Raw genomic sequence first — 16637 nt, 5'->3', positions numbered from 1 at the left:
CACGATGCACTATTTTCATTGAACCAAGCAAATATATCTTAACGGTTTTCATGACTTTAGTAATCTGGTGTGAAGTTAACGCGAGGTTTCTTCTTTTGATATAAAATAATTGGTTTGAGCTGTTTTGTGGCAAAATACAATGAATGATTCAAAATACTGCGCTATGACTCACGAATAATGAAAAACGGATTGACACATTGATGCTGTCAATAATCATAAATTTCTCTGTGGCAACCCATTTAATATCCCCGATATCATTTGTTGTCTGAACGTTTGGGAACTGTTCTAAGGACCAGATTTGAAGTCCCTGAACATTCACTTAACAATTACAATACGTTATGTCGTGTAACGAAAAATAAAGACGGGATTTAACAAATACCAGCGTAGGTGGTACTGGTAAATACAACATTGATGGCTGTTGTCATTTCAGTACTTCAAAGTTTTGGAAATTAAGTTGTCATCTGTTGAATTTTATTCACTTCAACGTCAGTCATTTATTCATTTCATTAAAACCTGCGCATCACTGGACGTTATCTGGCGATACAGAATTAATCATTCGCGAATGATGTGTTAGGTTTAATTATAATTTTATGCTGTTCTGTTGACTCCATCGAAACACGTAATTTAAAATACAAATTACTCTTATGATTACAAGTGTCCAAAAAAATCTTTTAAACAAGAAATATTATGCCAAAGTGACATTTGGACCCTTCACACGGCTCTCATCCACCTCTGAGACTTCCCGAGATGAGCAGGCCCACGGAGCGCCATGACAGCACACGCTTCGTTAGCCTTATTCTTTAAATATCGATTTTTAGCCTAATGATTGCAATTCATTTTCTCTTTATTACATTTCTGAGATTCCGCGACAATCGCCTCGCTATTTCCCCGAGGCAAGGAAGCCACAGATTTTCCCTGCCTTAATTTAGCCGAATATTGTTTGGAAATTAGCACGTTAAACTAATCTGCGCCAAGGGCGTTGTTTTTCCCCCTTACTGTTTCTGTATCTTGTGGATTTAATGCTTGTAATGGTGTACAGATATGTTTACCATACCCCATTGTCTTTTTTAGATGTATGGAACTACATTTGTAGGAGATAGTTACAGTAACAGTATGTTAACGCGAAGTGTATTTACCCTCACATATATAGCGATTTCAGGTTTTCAGGACAAGCACGGTGGTGATATTGGTTGAGTAAATATTGAAGCAATCTAATAATATTATGTGAATGTGGAGCAGTACACATTGTATGCTATTTCTATCATAAGTAATAGAAATGCAAACACTATTATTAATTTATTACAACTAACCGATCGTATGTGGTTATACAAATGCAACTATCACCCAGATGAAATCCTTACATCCGATCGGACTGAAAATGGGTATTAGGCATAATGAGGCAAATATGGATGCTGGAAGCTCGTCTTATCCGATATGTCGACTTCGAGTCGATGACTAATGTTACATAAAGAAGAAATCTTCCGGTACCATAACGTAAAATTGTTTTAAACAAAGCATCGAATTACTGACAGAGTGTATATTTTAGAATACCGAAGTAATGGATGTGCGATTAAATGATTGGTACCAACTACATCGACCATGGTATATTACTGGAAGGTCAAATATCGCCATATGGACGATGTAACCAGCTCCTTACGACAACCATAATGCGATGTTCTGCCAGACGAGTGCCGCATTACGTGTTCAATAGCAGTCCTATAACTTCAATGTGAGACAATGTCAAAATACACTCTGAAGATCGTAATTCTATGACGACCATTACCGTTATATAACCCAGTAGTCCGAATAGCATGTTGTATAAGCGAGAGCCTCGGTCAAACTAATGAAGCACGGTGCTGTAATTGATTCCTCTTACATGAAGTAGTTCCTGCAATATGCTTCATCTTCATTCATCATCTACAGAGATATCGTTCTTTAATGGCCGTCCTTCCCCAAGAGACAAACCGTCAACGCTAGATTGGTAATAAATCGAGCGTTTCGGTGTACATGGTTTATGAGAATCGTATCAAATAACGACGGAGATCGATGGATCGGGGTATCGTTGTAACCTAGCAACAGAAATGTGTGTATCCAATCAGAAATAGGTCAATTGTTTTAACGTGGGCCATGTACGTGCTCACTGGGGAAAGTTTCAAATACATCATATATTTAGCATAGTTGTTCAGACTGTACACGCCTGGTCGATCAGGTTTGATTTTCTTTTTCGGGTTATGAGTGTTATCGTCAAAAGGTTCAAGTAACGTGTTTTAGTTAATATAAACACCAGGCGTCTTCGAAGCTAAAAACAAACAGCTCAAGCGAATATTGATCATTACGAAGCAAAAAACACATTAAACGTTATTTAAACATTATAGCACGGCGTGTCAGCTTGATGAGGGATGAAAGCCCAAGATAATGCAGGTCTTAGACGTTTCAACCGTTTGGTAAAACCACGAGCACGGGTCGAGTAATCCTCAGTTCGAGACTAGCGAAGTGACCAGGGCGTCGGCATCGGTTTTACCGGGACCTTTAAGATACATCATGTTTGTGAAGGTTTAACGGTATAGCAAACATATAAAGAAGCCAAACACTGGCATGATTTTTGGACCAATCTCATTAAAATCAGAGTGAGATATCAGAGAGATGGCCTTTACAACATCCATGGTTCTTCAGTGGTCTAGTCATATAATTTCACTATATTTGCCTTTTACGCTTTTACATTTGTTTCGGCAGATATCCAAGACTGTCTATTCTCTGGCATTTTAAATTATGCATGTATACCTCTAAAAAGATCTCAAGAAGTCAAAACACTTGATGTTTTGACCACATGGTTACGACATTACAGTGCCAGGAATCCATAAGGCCACCATACCATCGAGTAACCTTATCACAGAGAACGCCTGGCCCATCGTCTGACTATTGCATCATTTGAGTAGGGCCATCAACATGTCCAATCGTGCCTGTCAATCTGTCTCCCCTGAAGGGCGACGTCAGTGTTTCTCAAAACACACAAATGACATTACGCCGAAGTGAGGTCTTACTGGATCATCAGCCCAGAGTCATCCGGAAGGAAGCATTCCCGTCGTGAGTCTTAAGCCGATGGCCCCCGATTACGTAAATGCAGACGAAAAGAAATCAATTGATTGTTCCTCTTGGTAGTGTCACGTGATTAAAAGAGCTTGGTTCCTTGGGTTGTTGAAAGGAAAAAAGACATTTGTTAACGCGCTGACAGGTCTTCACACGAAAATGGTATTGTGGCACAGACACTGCACAAAGAGAATAAGTCCCTTTGGAAAGAGTCGCATCTTTTTCCAGAAGCTCTTTTGTTAAGCTGGGTTAAGGTAAAGTTGACACGCGAATTTTCCATAATGTTTTGAACGATATTTTAAATCACTGCGAGTTCAAGGAAATGTGTGATGCACGTGATTAATGTTTGTAGAAGGTTTCTGACAAAGAGAGTCACATGGTGTTATCTTGGACGCAAGGGTGTAGAATAAGGACTAATAAGTTAGTTATTTTGAATGTCTTAAGTAAACCTTTCTATTGGACTTCGGGGCGTGATAAAGATAATGATATAAACGAAAGGGCTAGTGGACAACAATGATTTTTACATCATGTCCAAAATGTATGACATTGTCCAAGGGAATTTTGATTTTCTTCGTAACGCTATCAGTATGCGACCTACAATGGACCCCTTCAGTCCGAATTCGAAAACTAAAAGTTCTTATACCGTTAGTCCGACTTTCCGAACGATGGAACGTGTACGTCTCAGAAAGTGTATATGTGTTATTGAACTGCGCCTGAACGAACCAATACTGAATGTGTCCTGATATGAAGACCTATTCGTATATTGCTCATGAAGACCATTATTATTTCATGATGCATCAAAATAGACCCCAGACTGAACCAGAAGTTACACTTTCCTTATATGAAGACCTATTCATATATTGCTCATGAATACCAATATCGTTTCATGATGCATCAAAATAGATCCTAGATGGAATCAGTAGAGTTACACTTTCCTTATATGAAGACCTATTCATATATTGCTCATGAAGACAAATATCGTTTCATGATGCATAAAAATAGATCCTAGATGGAATCAGTATAGTTACACTTTCCTTATATGAAGACCTATTCATATATTGCTCATGAAGACCAATATCGTTTCATGATGCATAAAAAAAGATACCAGACTGAACCAGTGGTTACACTTTCCTTGTATGAAGACCTACTCATATATTGCTCATGAAGACCAATATCGTTTCATGGTGCATCAAAAAAGATACCAGACTGAACCAGTGGTTACACTTTCCGTGTATGAAGACCTATTCAGATGATGCACATGAAGACAAATATCATTTCGTGATGCATCACCATACGTTGTAGTTTTAAAGGGAGAGGATGTGACGAGAATGTTAGAAGCTGCACGATCAGATGGGTTTATAACATATAAGACACGGTATATAACTTTCAAAGCAATTTCAGCCTTAATAAGTACAGAAACGGAGAAACTTCCGGACAGGAGTTCACTAGGGTAGAAGAACATTGTATCAATACTACTTCTACAGATCTATCCGACTCAAGACGTGATTTCCGTAATTCCCCTCAATCCAAGACTCTTCTGCCCTAGTAGCCCTCTTCACGATGTCACTACAGACTCCAATTTCTGAATATCGATATCGGGAGTCCTGCTCCCTAGACTCTCCCAATTTATGTTATTTGCCAAACAGTATCATATGTGATTAATGCACTTCGATTTTTACCAGACCACTTGCTTTTAAGTGCTGCTGGAATTAGTCTGTGCTCATGCATCGACGTTCGGAAGGGCCAGTGTCTCGACTTATTTGTCTAGGCGGAATATCTGCATTGAACTAACCCCTTTCATCTATCAGAGTCTGTCGATAGTTGTAGGGAAATGTCTCGCAAAGCATAATGTTGATGGGGTCACCTTTGTAGGCATGTATAAGGCTGTCTATCTCTTCGCCGAAATATGAAGCCTGTTAGCAGCGGTAGACACGATGCAAGATCTTTGTACTTGTATCTAAGAGATTTTTAGTGTATTGTGTCTTATACACTTCCCGGAAGTCTGTCTGTGCGGTCTTTTGATACGTTTATGCTCATAACGAGTTCTTTGTTACGGCTTTAGTCTCTTCCATTGAAGTGACTTGTGTCAATTCTTATTCAGATCATGATCTAGACTGGAAACAGTTTGTCAAATTTAGTTAATATTACAAGGCTGCAAATCGCCAGTATGGCGAATATTTCTACTAAGGTTTTGACTGCATCCTCGATTACCCATTGTAATGTATCATTCCATTATCATAAATACCCTGAACCCATTCACCAACATAGCTTCGTTTTGAGCAAGGTTCGCACGACACAACTCTACAAATGGCCGTGCAATCAAATTACCCGCACGAACGAGGTAAACTTTATGCTCAGCTGTGTCAGGGGCGATGGAGGAAGAAATATAGGTTACGTATAAGGTTAACTAAGATACTTATATGAAGTAACCCTTGAGTATTAATGACCTCTCATGTCTCCTTATTTCTGATCTGAATGATGAGTATCGTGAGTGAGTGAGTTAGGTTTAAGACCGTTTTGAACAGTATTCCAGTTATATCACGGCGTGTTTGCTTGGTATGGGAGGATAGCCCGAAGTGATGCAGGTCTGAGACGTTTACAATTTGGAAGAGTATAGGCTGCACGAAAGAAGAAGGAGATGAGATTGCAATTGGTGTTGATTTGAATAAAATATATGCTCTAGGTTTGTATGAGAGTTTACGATTAAGGTGTTGGCGTCACTTACGAAACGAGGTTATGTTGATGAATTGGTCCAGGATATTTATCATTATAGAATAGAGATACAATACCAGATAATCGCGGTTGCAGTGATTGCTGTCCCAGCAGTATTGTATCTACACGTACCACATGTCACGAGTTATTTGTGTACCTGCCTTATGACTCGCATCAATGATGTATTTGCCTCCAGTCCCATTAGACATGTATCTCCCAATCAAATTATCCACACGTCTAAACCGCCATCATCTGTTGACTTCTGCTGTCAGGATTTCGCCTGCTTCGACAGACATGAAGTAATGCTCATGTTCCTAGACAAGGTGTATACTACAGCAACACTTTCTTTTTCTGTTATGTTTATTATCCTTGTATATTAGCACCTTCTCACCTTCTGGTTTGACGTTTTCCCGCCAAATGCTTGCTTGCAGACGATGAGTGTCGTCTGCTCAATTTGATCGTCTGCCAGAAAAGCTGTTCACGCGAGGCAAGAAATCCTATATCCCTTAATCTGACGTCAATGCATGGGACGGAGTTATTGCTACCGTATTTCCCCAACTTGGTTCTAATATATAAGTAAGTTACCATTTCAGACGTTTACTGTCGAATATGAATAATCACCGAAGCACATTTTAACGTACTTTCAACAACTCCTAGCTAACAACTTGAGCCAGGGGAGGCCAACTATAATTCCGAAAATATCGTTTCTCATTGTTCAGGAGCTAGTGGTAGCAGGTTAGAACCCCAGTTTCGCAGCGATTTTGAACTTAGGTGTGTCGGTACCATAACCTCCGAGTTAGTTTCACAAACGTGGTAGACATAAACGAGTTGCTTCCCTTGAGCTGACGCGTCACATAACTGAAACAGGTTCTCGAAGTATCGTTACTCACCCGTCTACTGTTTGTTTCACCACTGCCTCCGTGTGTAGATTTTCAGATCTTTCCGTGTGTCAAATCTCTGTAACATCTTACACGGGTAGTTCAGTTGTCTAAGACATCGCAATTCAATGTATGTCACTTAGCCGTGCCTGGGTGAGCTAATCTTTGGGTTTGAATCCCAAATTCGCCAGACTATGATCCTTGATCCTTGGTCTGTCATCACCACACCTATGCTTGTTTCGCCAAAGTGGTAAATATCTATATTGGTCTTTTCCTTAACATTCAGATGATATAAATAAATTATTGTTCAAAGCGGCGATAAACAAAACTAACATCGTCCCTCAATAACTGAACTAACAACTTACTTTTTCAATGTATGGAGGGGCCCAGTCGTCTAAGGCGCCGCGATTCGGTGTGCAGAATTACGTCCCTTTGGGCACGCCAGAAACCTATGTTTGTGGGTTCGAATCCCGGTTCGCCCTGATTATGTTTCTAGGTTTGTCAGCACCAAACCCGTGCTCGTGGGTTTCACCGAAGTGGTAAACGTCTGAGGCCTGCATCACTTCGGGCTTTCCTCTCACATTAAACTGACACGCTGTGATATAACTGGAAAACTGATAAAAGCGGCGTTAAACCCAACTCACTCACTCACTCATTGTATGGCCCCATCGACAAGAAATAATAAAATATGATTCATATGCCTGTTATGAGTTTTCCGGTATTATCTTCATAGAGGAAGGCTTAGTGCCATATATCAAGTAGCAACGGAAACTGCTTCTTTGGTTTCACGTTTAAGAATACAATTATGATTAATAGGGAACAAACAATCCAACGGCCTTGCACGACCACCCTCGATACATCATTGTTAATGAGCTCAGTGTACAATCCAATTGCCACGATGTTACGGTAACTCAAGACCGTCAGGAGAAAACAGGCATCTCAGCGCCCATCTGTAGTTGCACTTCCTCATGAGAGGAACAGATGGGGCAGAACTCTTATTACCTCTGTCTTTTTACTTAAGGTAAGCACAATGAGCTGCACACACCTTCCATCAACTGATTCACCTTTGTCAAGCTGGGCCCAGCTGGAGAAATATTGCTGACGTATTCAATAGCTAAGACAGTGCCGACATATTTGATAGCTGTCAGTTTCTATATTTAAAAGCCCCTACAATCAGTCTTGCTTAAACGAAGGTCAAGGACCATGAACATCGGTGTATCCTAAATCCTAAGTTCCTATGTTTTACGGAACTAAATTTGTAATAACCGAATTTGGCAATATCCGAGGTCACAACGTATCATACAGTGTGAATCGTACTGTATTGCTCTAAAAAGAGGGTTTTCTCGTTTGAATTTGTACCTTATATTTTTTCATGACCGTATTTCTTCCTGGCTACTTTACATCGTATTTGCGCCCACGTGAGGAACCATCTAACTTATTACTGTGTCATCAAAAACAGAAATATGCACGTAAATCAGTGGTAAGAAATGCAATGGGTGAATTCCTTAAAAGGTGTTTTAATATAATGTGTTTCTTCTGGGTTTAGTTTCTTTATCTTTGGTCGATATGAACACCTACACTTCCTTCTTGTCCGTACCAAGCTCGTGTCCGGGGATTTCGTCAAAGTGGCAAACATCCAAGACCTGTATATCTATTCTCCCACATGTAGCTGGCTTGCCGTTATATTACTGAAATACTTACAAAGTCACTCACTTACTCACTCGCCCACACTCTCACTAAACCTTTGCAAACAAAAGCTGTGGCTCAAAGTTATGATGTATTGTATCACATAACCAATGTTAGTAAGTTAAAATGTAAGAAAGAGAAAAACAATTGTTGACGGAACATTTTTTATTACATTAGCCTTTCTAGTATGAAATATATGCAAAAGACCGCTTTGATGTTTGATGTTTGATATTTTCAAGTTTCATCCACGCGACTTAAGATATTTGACTCATAAAGTGTACAGTTGCGTTTGTTTATGAACTTCCTTGGTATAAACTGAGTGGGTTTCTGAGGTTTCTACAGCGTTTGTTCTAAATGTCAAATGTAGCTGGAAATATCATGAGACTAATGTATGTGGTTGAAGTCAAATTTCCACGGCAGTATTTTGTGGGTGTCATTCTGAGCTCTGTGGTACTTATTTATTTTACCTCACGAGGAGTCTGACGCTGTAGTGGGTGCTTCTGACGTCGCATAACGCTGTGTGACGTCGTCTGACGGGGTATATATGTATATATTCTGTGCATCTGACGTCGCATAACGCTGTATGACGTCGCCTGACGGGGTATATATGTATATGTTCTGTGCATCTGAAGTCGCATGACGCTGTGTGACGTCGCCTGACGGGGTATATATGTATATATTCTGTGCATCTGACGTCGCATAACGCTGTGTGACGTCGCCTGACGGGGTATATATGTATATGTTCTGTGCATCTGAAGTCGCATGACGCTGTGTGACGTCGCCTGACGGGGTATATATGTATATGTTCTGTGCATCTGAAGTCGCATGACGCTGTATGACGTCGCCTGACGGGGTATATATGTATATGTTCTGTGCATCTGACGTCGCATAACGCTGTATGACGTCGCCTGACGGGGTATATATGTATATGTTCTGTGCATCTGACGTCGCATAACGCTGTATGACGTCGCCTGACGGGGTATATATGTATATGTTCTGTGCATCTGACATGACATTCTGGTTCTTTTAAGTCGCGGTTGTTTTTGGAAGCGTCTTCTTCCTTGGTGAATTACACCGATGTGGTGAGGCTTAGCACTGGAGGCACGGCACAGTTGTTATTTAGCTTCCGGCCACAGAGAATGTGTTCACAATGATGCATGATGTGGGCGACTGTATAACGGGGGGCTTAGGTTTCAAAGGTGTAAAACAGGAGAGTCTCGTTTTGGCGTTGCCGAGATCCACAAGGAGTTGGAAATACCGCAGTGCTGGTATAGAGGGGTAATTTTGGGAGTTTTTTTTTATTGAGTTGGGGACGTAGATTTACTTAGAGATGATCATCGGTTCCAGGTACAAAGTCGACATACCATATACTTATAGAATCTAGTCCAGTATAACGAAAGTACCACATGTACTACCACAGTGGCTTACAGTCGATCCTTGATAGGGGGAGTTTCAAGCCTTTAATTGTAATACTATGTATTAATCATAGGGCTGCTTTGTGTTATGAGTGTCAATGCTCAATTATTAAAAATGCGATATATATCTGAAAAATAAAGGGGCGGTCGGGTAGCCTAGTGGTTAAAGCGTTCGCTCGTCACGCTGAAGACCCGGGTTCGATTCCCAACATGGGTACAATGTGTGAAGCTCATTTCTGGTGTCCTCCGCCGTGATATTGCTGGAATATTGCTAAAAGCGGCGCAAAACCATACTCACTCACTATCTGAAAAATAAACATTTTCGTTATTCAATAGGAGAGTGCAACAATACTTTTTAATATTCGACAGGCGCGTTTGGACTCCAAGTCAGGTCTGATAATTTTCGGTAGTGACTTTAGTTACAAAAAATGTAATGAGAATTACCCGGAAGTGGTATTCCCCAAACCGTAGCCAATCAGGTGTCTCCGTTTGGTGAACTCCTAACATTATTTTCATATTGCTCTGTATCTTATTATATCAAAAATAATTATAGATTTTATGGCAGGTCAACTCTTGTTTTCGTAGACTTTATCATCGGTCAATATTGCTTTTTTTCTGGTCCAAATAAACACTTATTGACCTCATATAACGTCTATAATTGTATAGTGTCCTCGCTACAACCGATGTGTCGATATACCCGCATGCACACTGTGCAAGACTTAGCTCCATGTATATTTATGTTTATTTCTTATTGTTGCAGGTGAAGTGTAGTGGACGCTGGTCAGGTGACGTGACCCCCATGGGACGCACGGCACGATGAAGTTGAGAGACTTTGTAGCCAATTCCCTGCCAAGGGTCCGCGGCAAGAAGAAGAAGCAGAACCAGATACAGCGTACATTGAACAACGAGCGTTATGACGCCAACAAGAACAAGAACAAGGTTCCAGACGCCAACGCATCCTGGGAATGTTGCCATGACAACAACAACAAGTGCCCACCAGAAGGAAGCTGCGAGTATGCCCTAAATCAGGCCGTCAAATCGGTGTGCGGTGAGATTATCGATACGTTTAATATTGACACTTACAATTACCGTGTTAATAACTCCCTGGGCGAGGATCAATACACATGCTACAACGACCTCTCCTCTTATCAGAAAACAGAAGAGGCCGACAAGAAAAATGAGGCGGCGAACATAAGCAGCGATAGTGAGAAACAGTTTAACACTGTCCCCAAGACCAGGTCCAGGATCCGCACCAATCCCTGGCTCCCTTCTCCCAGAAGCACCCCCTCTAATTCCTCGGGGTCGTCCAGCCCCACCTCCTCGGTCACCACATCACCCCTGAGCCCAATCCACCACAAGCTGAGGTCGCTATGCATCAAGGATAGCTGTACTCTTTCTACAACCTCCTCCGACAGCCTCATGGATACCGACCAATCAGCGTCGTCCCCGGATTCGGCTGTAGGTGACGTCACAGAGGCATCCGGGGTATTGGATCGTGACAAATGGAGCGGCAGATTGGATCTTTCCCATCTACCCTCGTTTAAAGAGGATGGAGCGTATTCCTACACGGCCTGGGATACAGACGCCTCGACTGACCTCTCCCCTTGCACGGACAACTGCAACTGTAACGAAAATATTGGCGAGCCTGAACATAATATAAGTTTCGAGTATGAGGAAGCTTTAGATGATACGCTTGAAAAGGGGTCTGTGAAGAGAGACATTTCTTTGCAAGATCTTCTGGATGACGATGTGCAGAAGGATGTTGCCGTGCAGACTGAGTTTGAGGATTATGATGAAGACTCCGACTGGCTGATTGACGGCAGTTCAGATGAAGGCAGTACTGACCTAGCCAGTGGAGAATGTGTAAAATACTGTTGTGTTCGGGATATCATGCAGGATTCGACTGACACAGGATATTCGAGTTTAGGACGAGATGGACAAACGGAACTTGATGATGAGTTCCAGTTTATCAAACCGGATCAGTATCAACAAACAGAACCTTGCCAGGCCTCGGAACCGGACCAGGGGAAGATAACCCCCATATTAACCAGTATTTCAGAAATAGAGTGTGTCTGCGAAGCTCTTCCAGCAACAGAGGAACCTCCCGTCGAGGACGACAATGACATTGAGAAAGAGCGCTACGTGACGAACAGATATCCAGAAGAAACGTCAGGTCGAACCCTACAAGAAATTAAAACAAGTCTGGAAGAGAAGGTCTTCCTCCTTCGCCAAGAGAAGAGGATCGTTGAGCAGAAAATCAAGGAGGCGCAGGAAGAAGAAAAAATCCGACAGCAAGAGAAGATGAGATTCCACCGTCAACTCAATATCCACAGAAAGCAAATTTTGCTCAAAACCCTTCATGATCTCAAAGCGAAACTAGAGTGTCAGAGTGAACGTCTTCAGGATAGCTACAGTGCTGTGCTCACAATGCAAAAGAGGTTTGCCCAGAGAAACTCACCGCTTCTCCTACTGGCTTCCTCTTCCACATGACTAGCGGTTCAGCCAATTATCAGCGCTGATACGTGTAACTGAAGGATATGTCCTCCATTTTGAATCAAAAGTATTTGGATCTTGTGATGGTAATTTCGACCTGACAGCTGTTAATTTTGGTGGGATTTTGAGTGCTATGTTACGTCTAGGCTGTATTAGCTGAGCGGTGTCATTGAATCCAAACCATTAGTTGTATGACCGCTGTTTTACATTGCTTGAGTGCTGAATGGACCGGAACGGAAGTGAGCTGTTTCTGCACGAAGCTGAGAGTTGCACGGTTCGCTTTGTTGAGAGTGAGGCCGGAAGTGACGTGTGCAATGACAGCTATGGCAGTTTACAGTGTGTACAAGTGTGACAGCACATTTTTGAAGGGTGCTTGAAGGTACATGAACGACAACTAGTGTTTTTTTCTGAAAGTAATAGTGTTGGAAGAGCACCTTGACACAGCTCATCAACATTGCCCTTCTCGCTGAATGAGAGCGGTTTGTTTTTCCCATTAACTGGAGACTCACGTTTTATGAGGTCATACAACTGAAGGAATATGTAAGAAAAAGACAGAAAAGCCACAAGATTTTCAAGAAACGCGACGAATTATTAATTCTTAAAACAACATGCAAAAGATTCTAAGGTTAACTTTGGTTCCCCAAATCATTCATTACTAAGGGTTATTTTTGAAAAAACAAAAATAGCAATCGCACACCGACAGTGTTAGTTGTTTATTTACATATGATACAGTCATCAACAGCAGCTGGCGAAATGAAAATTGGAAACGTTAATGGAAGCGAAATACCTCGAAGACCATAAACCTTGAGATAAAACAGCCAAAACGGTAATGAAACTTCTAAATTCAATTTAGGCGTCTGGTCTTAACAGTTTGTCGATATTTTGTACCTGTCGCGACCCTGTAATGAAAACAGGTGGCAAGGCATTCTTCCTACAACCATACGTAAACAGTATCTGTGTTTTTGGCTCTCATAAGCTAACTGTAAAGATACTTTGACAATTTTCCAAGATTTGGCCACATATTTGACAATTCTCCAGTTGCGCGGCTGTTCGTGTTTTGGCCTTTAACTACTTCTGTTCTCGAGACATAAATGCCATTGCATAGCAGACATTTAACATTATTTGTTTAACCGAATGTCTATAATAACAGTTGTTAACGACGTATGGTAGAATGGTTGAGATGGTGGCAAAAAAAAGCATGACAAAAAACGTGTCACATTTGTGAAATAGTTGTACGTTTTTTTTAAGAAGAGATACTGGAAAGTTTTACAGCATATGTGTGCGTTGTCTATGTGGCACTTATGTTGAATATCGTATCAATTTTACATGTATCCTTACACGGTGATTTATCACTTAATCAAGGTATACCAGCGACATCAAAAGAACCACTACCACTGGATATCGACGGATGGGGAAATAGGAATTAATTATTTCTGGAAGTCCCTGTTTTTAAACTGAATCTTCAGCGAGAAATGTTAACGGCGTTGTGGTATTTATGACTGAAATGGACACCACTGACATGGTGACTCATTGTGCAATGTTTACAATAATGTCAATTTCCAATCATTTAACCGCCTGTCAAAATCTCCACGTGGGTGTCGTGCTTCCAGCAGTTAGGCTCATTTGACAGCCTGGCCGTGTGACTTTTGCGACATTTGCCAGATTTCAAAATATCGATTGAAATTTAACGGGAGTGTTTTATTTGAATTTTAAAAGAAATTGCTTAAAGTAAAAGCAACATCATTTGCCTTGTCTCTTTTCCCAATAATATCAGGTTCAACACAAATTTCTTTTCGCCTTTGCTTGCTACTGTTCTTTTATAAATCTGTGAGGTTAACACTATCGGTTCTCCGATATGGGCTAGAACAGACAATAACAGATCATATTAATATAATATGTAAACTCACAGAAACATCTGTCATATATTGGCTCATGAATGAAACTAGAATGTTTGAATATCCATTTCACTCTCTTTTCGTGTCTTCATTTCCACAAATACATTTTCGATTCGTTTCGATGTCTTTTGCGTTCATAGTTTTCGTAAATTTCAGTTTTACACTTTTTAAAACTGAAGTTGGTTGTTCCATCTTTCGTAAATGAGAATGAGTTATGGTTACCATGGGAATGGGCGTAAAAAGACATATGTACATTTCATATGACCTAGTCTCTGTCCGGTTCTGTGTCGTTTAGATTTTTTTGTTATGACCACAACTATTTTCGCCGATGCGTGGCAAAGCACTTTTTTCTTGTTCAAAAACATTGTATCTTCTTCTATTTTCTTCAGTGTTTGGAAATTGACATCGTTGTCTATTTCTTTTCGTGTCGTTGGTATTTACAACAAATGGCAGTTTAAACAATTTATTGTATTTTGGACGTGTTGCTCTTTTTGAACAACACATCATTGTGGTCAGAGCAGTGGCACTAAAACTTGACGTGTGTTGCACGAGTTTAGACTTTTAGTATTGTCCACAGTAAACGTTTATTTGTGCGCTTTGCGTATACCTCTGAAAGGGATGTTCCCAGATGGAGAACACATATTTCAAAGTTTTTACAAATCAGTGAAATTGACAGTGATGTAATTTTACGATTTGGGAATCATTTAAAATAGTAAGTATTCTCAACCTTTACTGTTACCATTGTCATAAATATGTATGATGATGGGCACAACCGATTAATGAAATGATCGTGTTTAAAGGTTCGTCGTATGTTGAAATGAAATGTGGACAAATCCTTGTTCGAATTGAAGAAATGAAACCGATCGTGGTTCTTAATTTTCTTAAATCTGGTTGTTATACATTTGAAGTTTTTGAGTCCCGTTAGTTTGGTTGCATATATCGTGTAGCTATATGGTGCTGACGTGAGTCAATATAAAATATGGAAGCCCATTGCGGTCACAATCTGCCTGCGTACGCGGCTGTTACGGTGTATATGTTAGTTGACTTTGGTCTTGTACCATAATGTTAATGTCATTACAAGTATAACCCGTCGTCATAGAGTTGTCATTCATTATACATTTCAATATTTATCGTTGTCATTTCTCAACCACTAAAGTTGCATTTCTAGAAAGTTGAAATTGATTAGACTCGCTTACTGCATATTTCATGTTCAATGCTTCAGGATGTCAGTATCTTATTCGAAAACAAAGGCTAGACAAGGTTGTCGATTTCATTGTTTAATAGACTGATGTTAACATGATTATAATGTTGTGATGTACATGATTTTTGCAATAAGCGTTCTATTTCAAATGTCAATTTCACAGTCGGTTGTTTTTTTATAGCGGTAGTGAGATTTCGATGTGCCAAATATCTGTAAAACCCACCAAAGGTAATTATTAACATCACGATTTTATATAATGAATGTTTGTAAATTTACAATACGTTCATCAATTTGCTTCGTGTTTATAGGGCGTATGTTCATATCAGTCTTTACGAAGAAATGGACTTAGTGACACAGTGAAGAAACGGTCAAGGGGAAGTAACTCTAATCTGAGTCTGCAGGCAATGGTATTTGGACCGGTTTGTTATTTTTACAAACACGAATCTATCAAATTGAAAAAAGTAGGATAAACTTCAGTGAAATGATACACAGTGATGTTTTTTATGAAAATAATCACTTTATTCCCTAATAAAAAAGCATATCAGTGTGTACAGTTGTGTAAGTATTGGGCGTCTCATCAACATCCTTTGTATAAATTTGTATTTTCTGTAAATTAAGAGTGCGATATTTATTATTATGCCTGATTGACAGGGGTGTACATATCACCCGACTTGAAATGAATTAGGGCAGTAAATCAAAAAGTCCAGTAAACACTGAATGAGATTTGTCACTGTCACTGCCAATGTAAAAAGATGCGAAAACTCATTTAAAGATTGCCAAAATTATTGTAAATTCAATAAAAATCAATAATTTAAAAACTACTTGTTTCGGAATTGTCACATTCCCGTGAGAGGCTTTAACTGTTATGAAGTATTTCTGAAGAAGCTTTCCCAGACGTGTAGATGTTTCTATCTGTCTATTTCTCTACAACGGTATGACGTTTGTGTTGGTTATTGAACTGACATGCTAGCTGGTATAATAATTTATTGTTTCACAACGTTACTTGGCATTTGTGTTGAAGTCGCTATGTCTAGTTGACGTGCAAATAAATAGATCTCAAAATATTCTGGTGTTTTTTGTTCTATGTCCAGTCATGATGAATAGTATTATTTTCTTTTATTTTTATACACCGATATTAAATATGGTACATATTGATGTTCAGCGTAAGACTGGGACTTACTAAGCAGCCATGCATGCCATGTCTGGTAAGATTGAGATGTCTTCCCGATGTTTAGTTTCTTGCCGCACTCAGCAATATTACAGCTATATG

General features: G+C 40.0%; 1 protein-coding gene across 3 annotated transcripts in view; it reads left to right on the top strand.

Moving 5' to 3' along the window:
- Positions 1–16431, top strand: part of LOC124110942 — a 73590-nt gene extending 57159 nt beyond the window's left edge. For all 3 annotated transcript variants that reach the window (XM_046470434.2, XM_046470436.2, XM_046470435.2), the window contains one exon: positions 10539–16431. In XM_046470434.2, the coding sequence (XP_046326390.1) occupies positions 10595–12268 (1674 nt within the window). In that variant the 5' untranslated portion in view covers positions 10539–10594 and the 3' untranslated portion in view covers positions 12269–16431. The remainder of the gene's footprint in view (positions 1–10538) is intronic.
- Positions 16432–16637: the final 206 nt, after the last annotated feature.

This window comes from Haliotis rufescens, unplaced genomic scaffold (assembly GCF_023055435.1).
Source record: "Haliotis rufescens isolate VD_foot unplaced genomic scaffold, xgHalRufe1.0.p SCAF_1, whole genome shotgun sequence".
NCBI lineage: Eukaryota > Metazoa > Mollusca > Gastropoda > Lepetellida > Haliotidae > Haliotis > Haliotis rufescens.
Note: the sequence above shows the minus strand (reverse complement) of the source record. Positions and strands in the feature narration are given on the sequence as shown.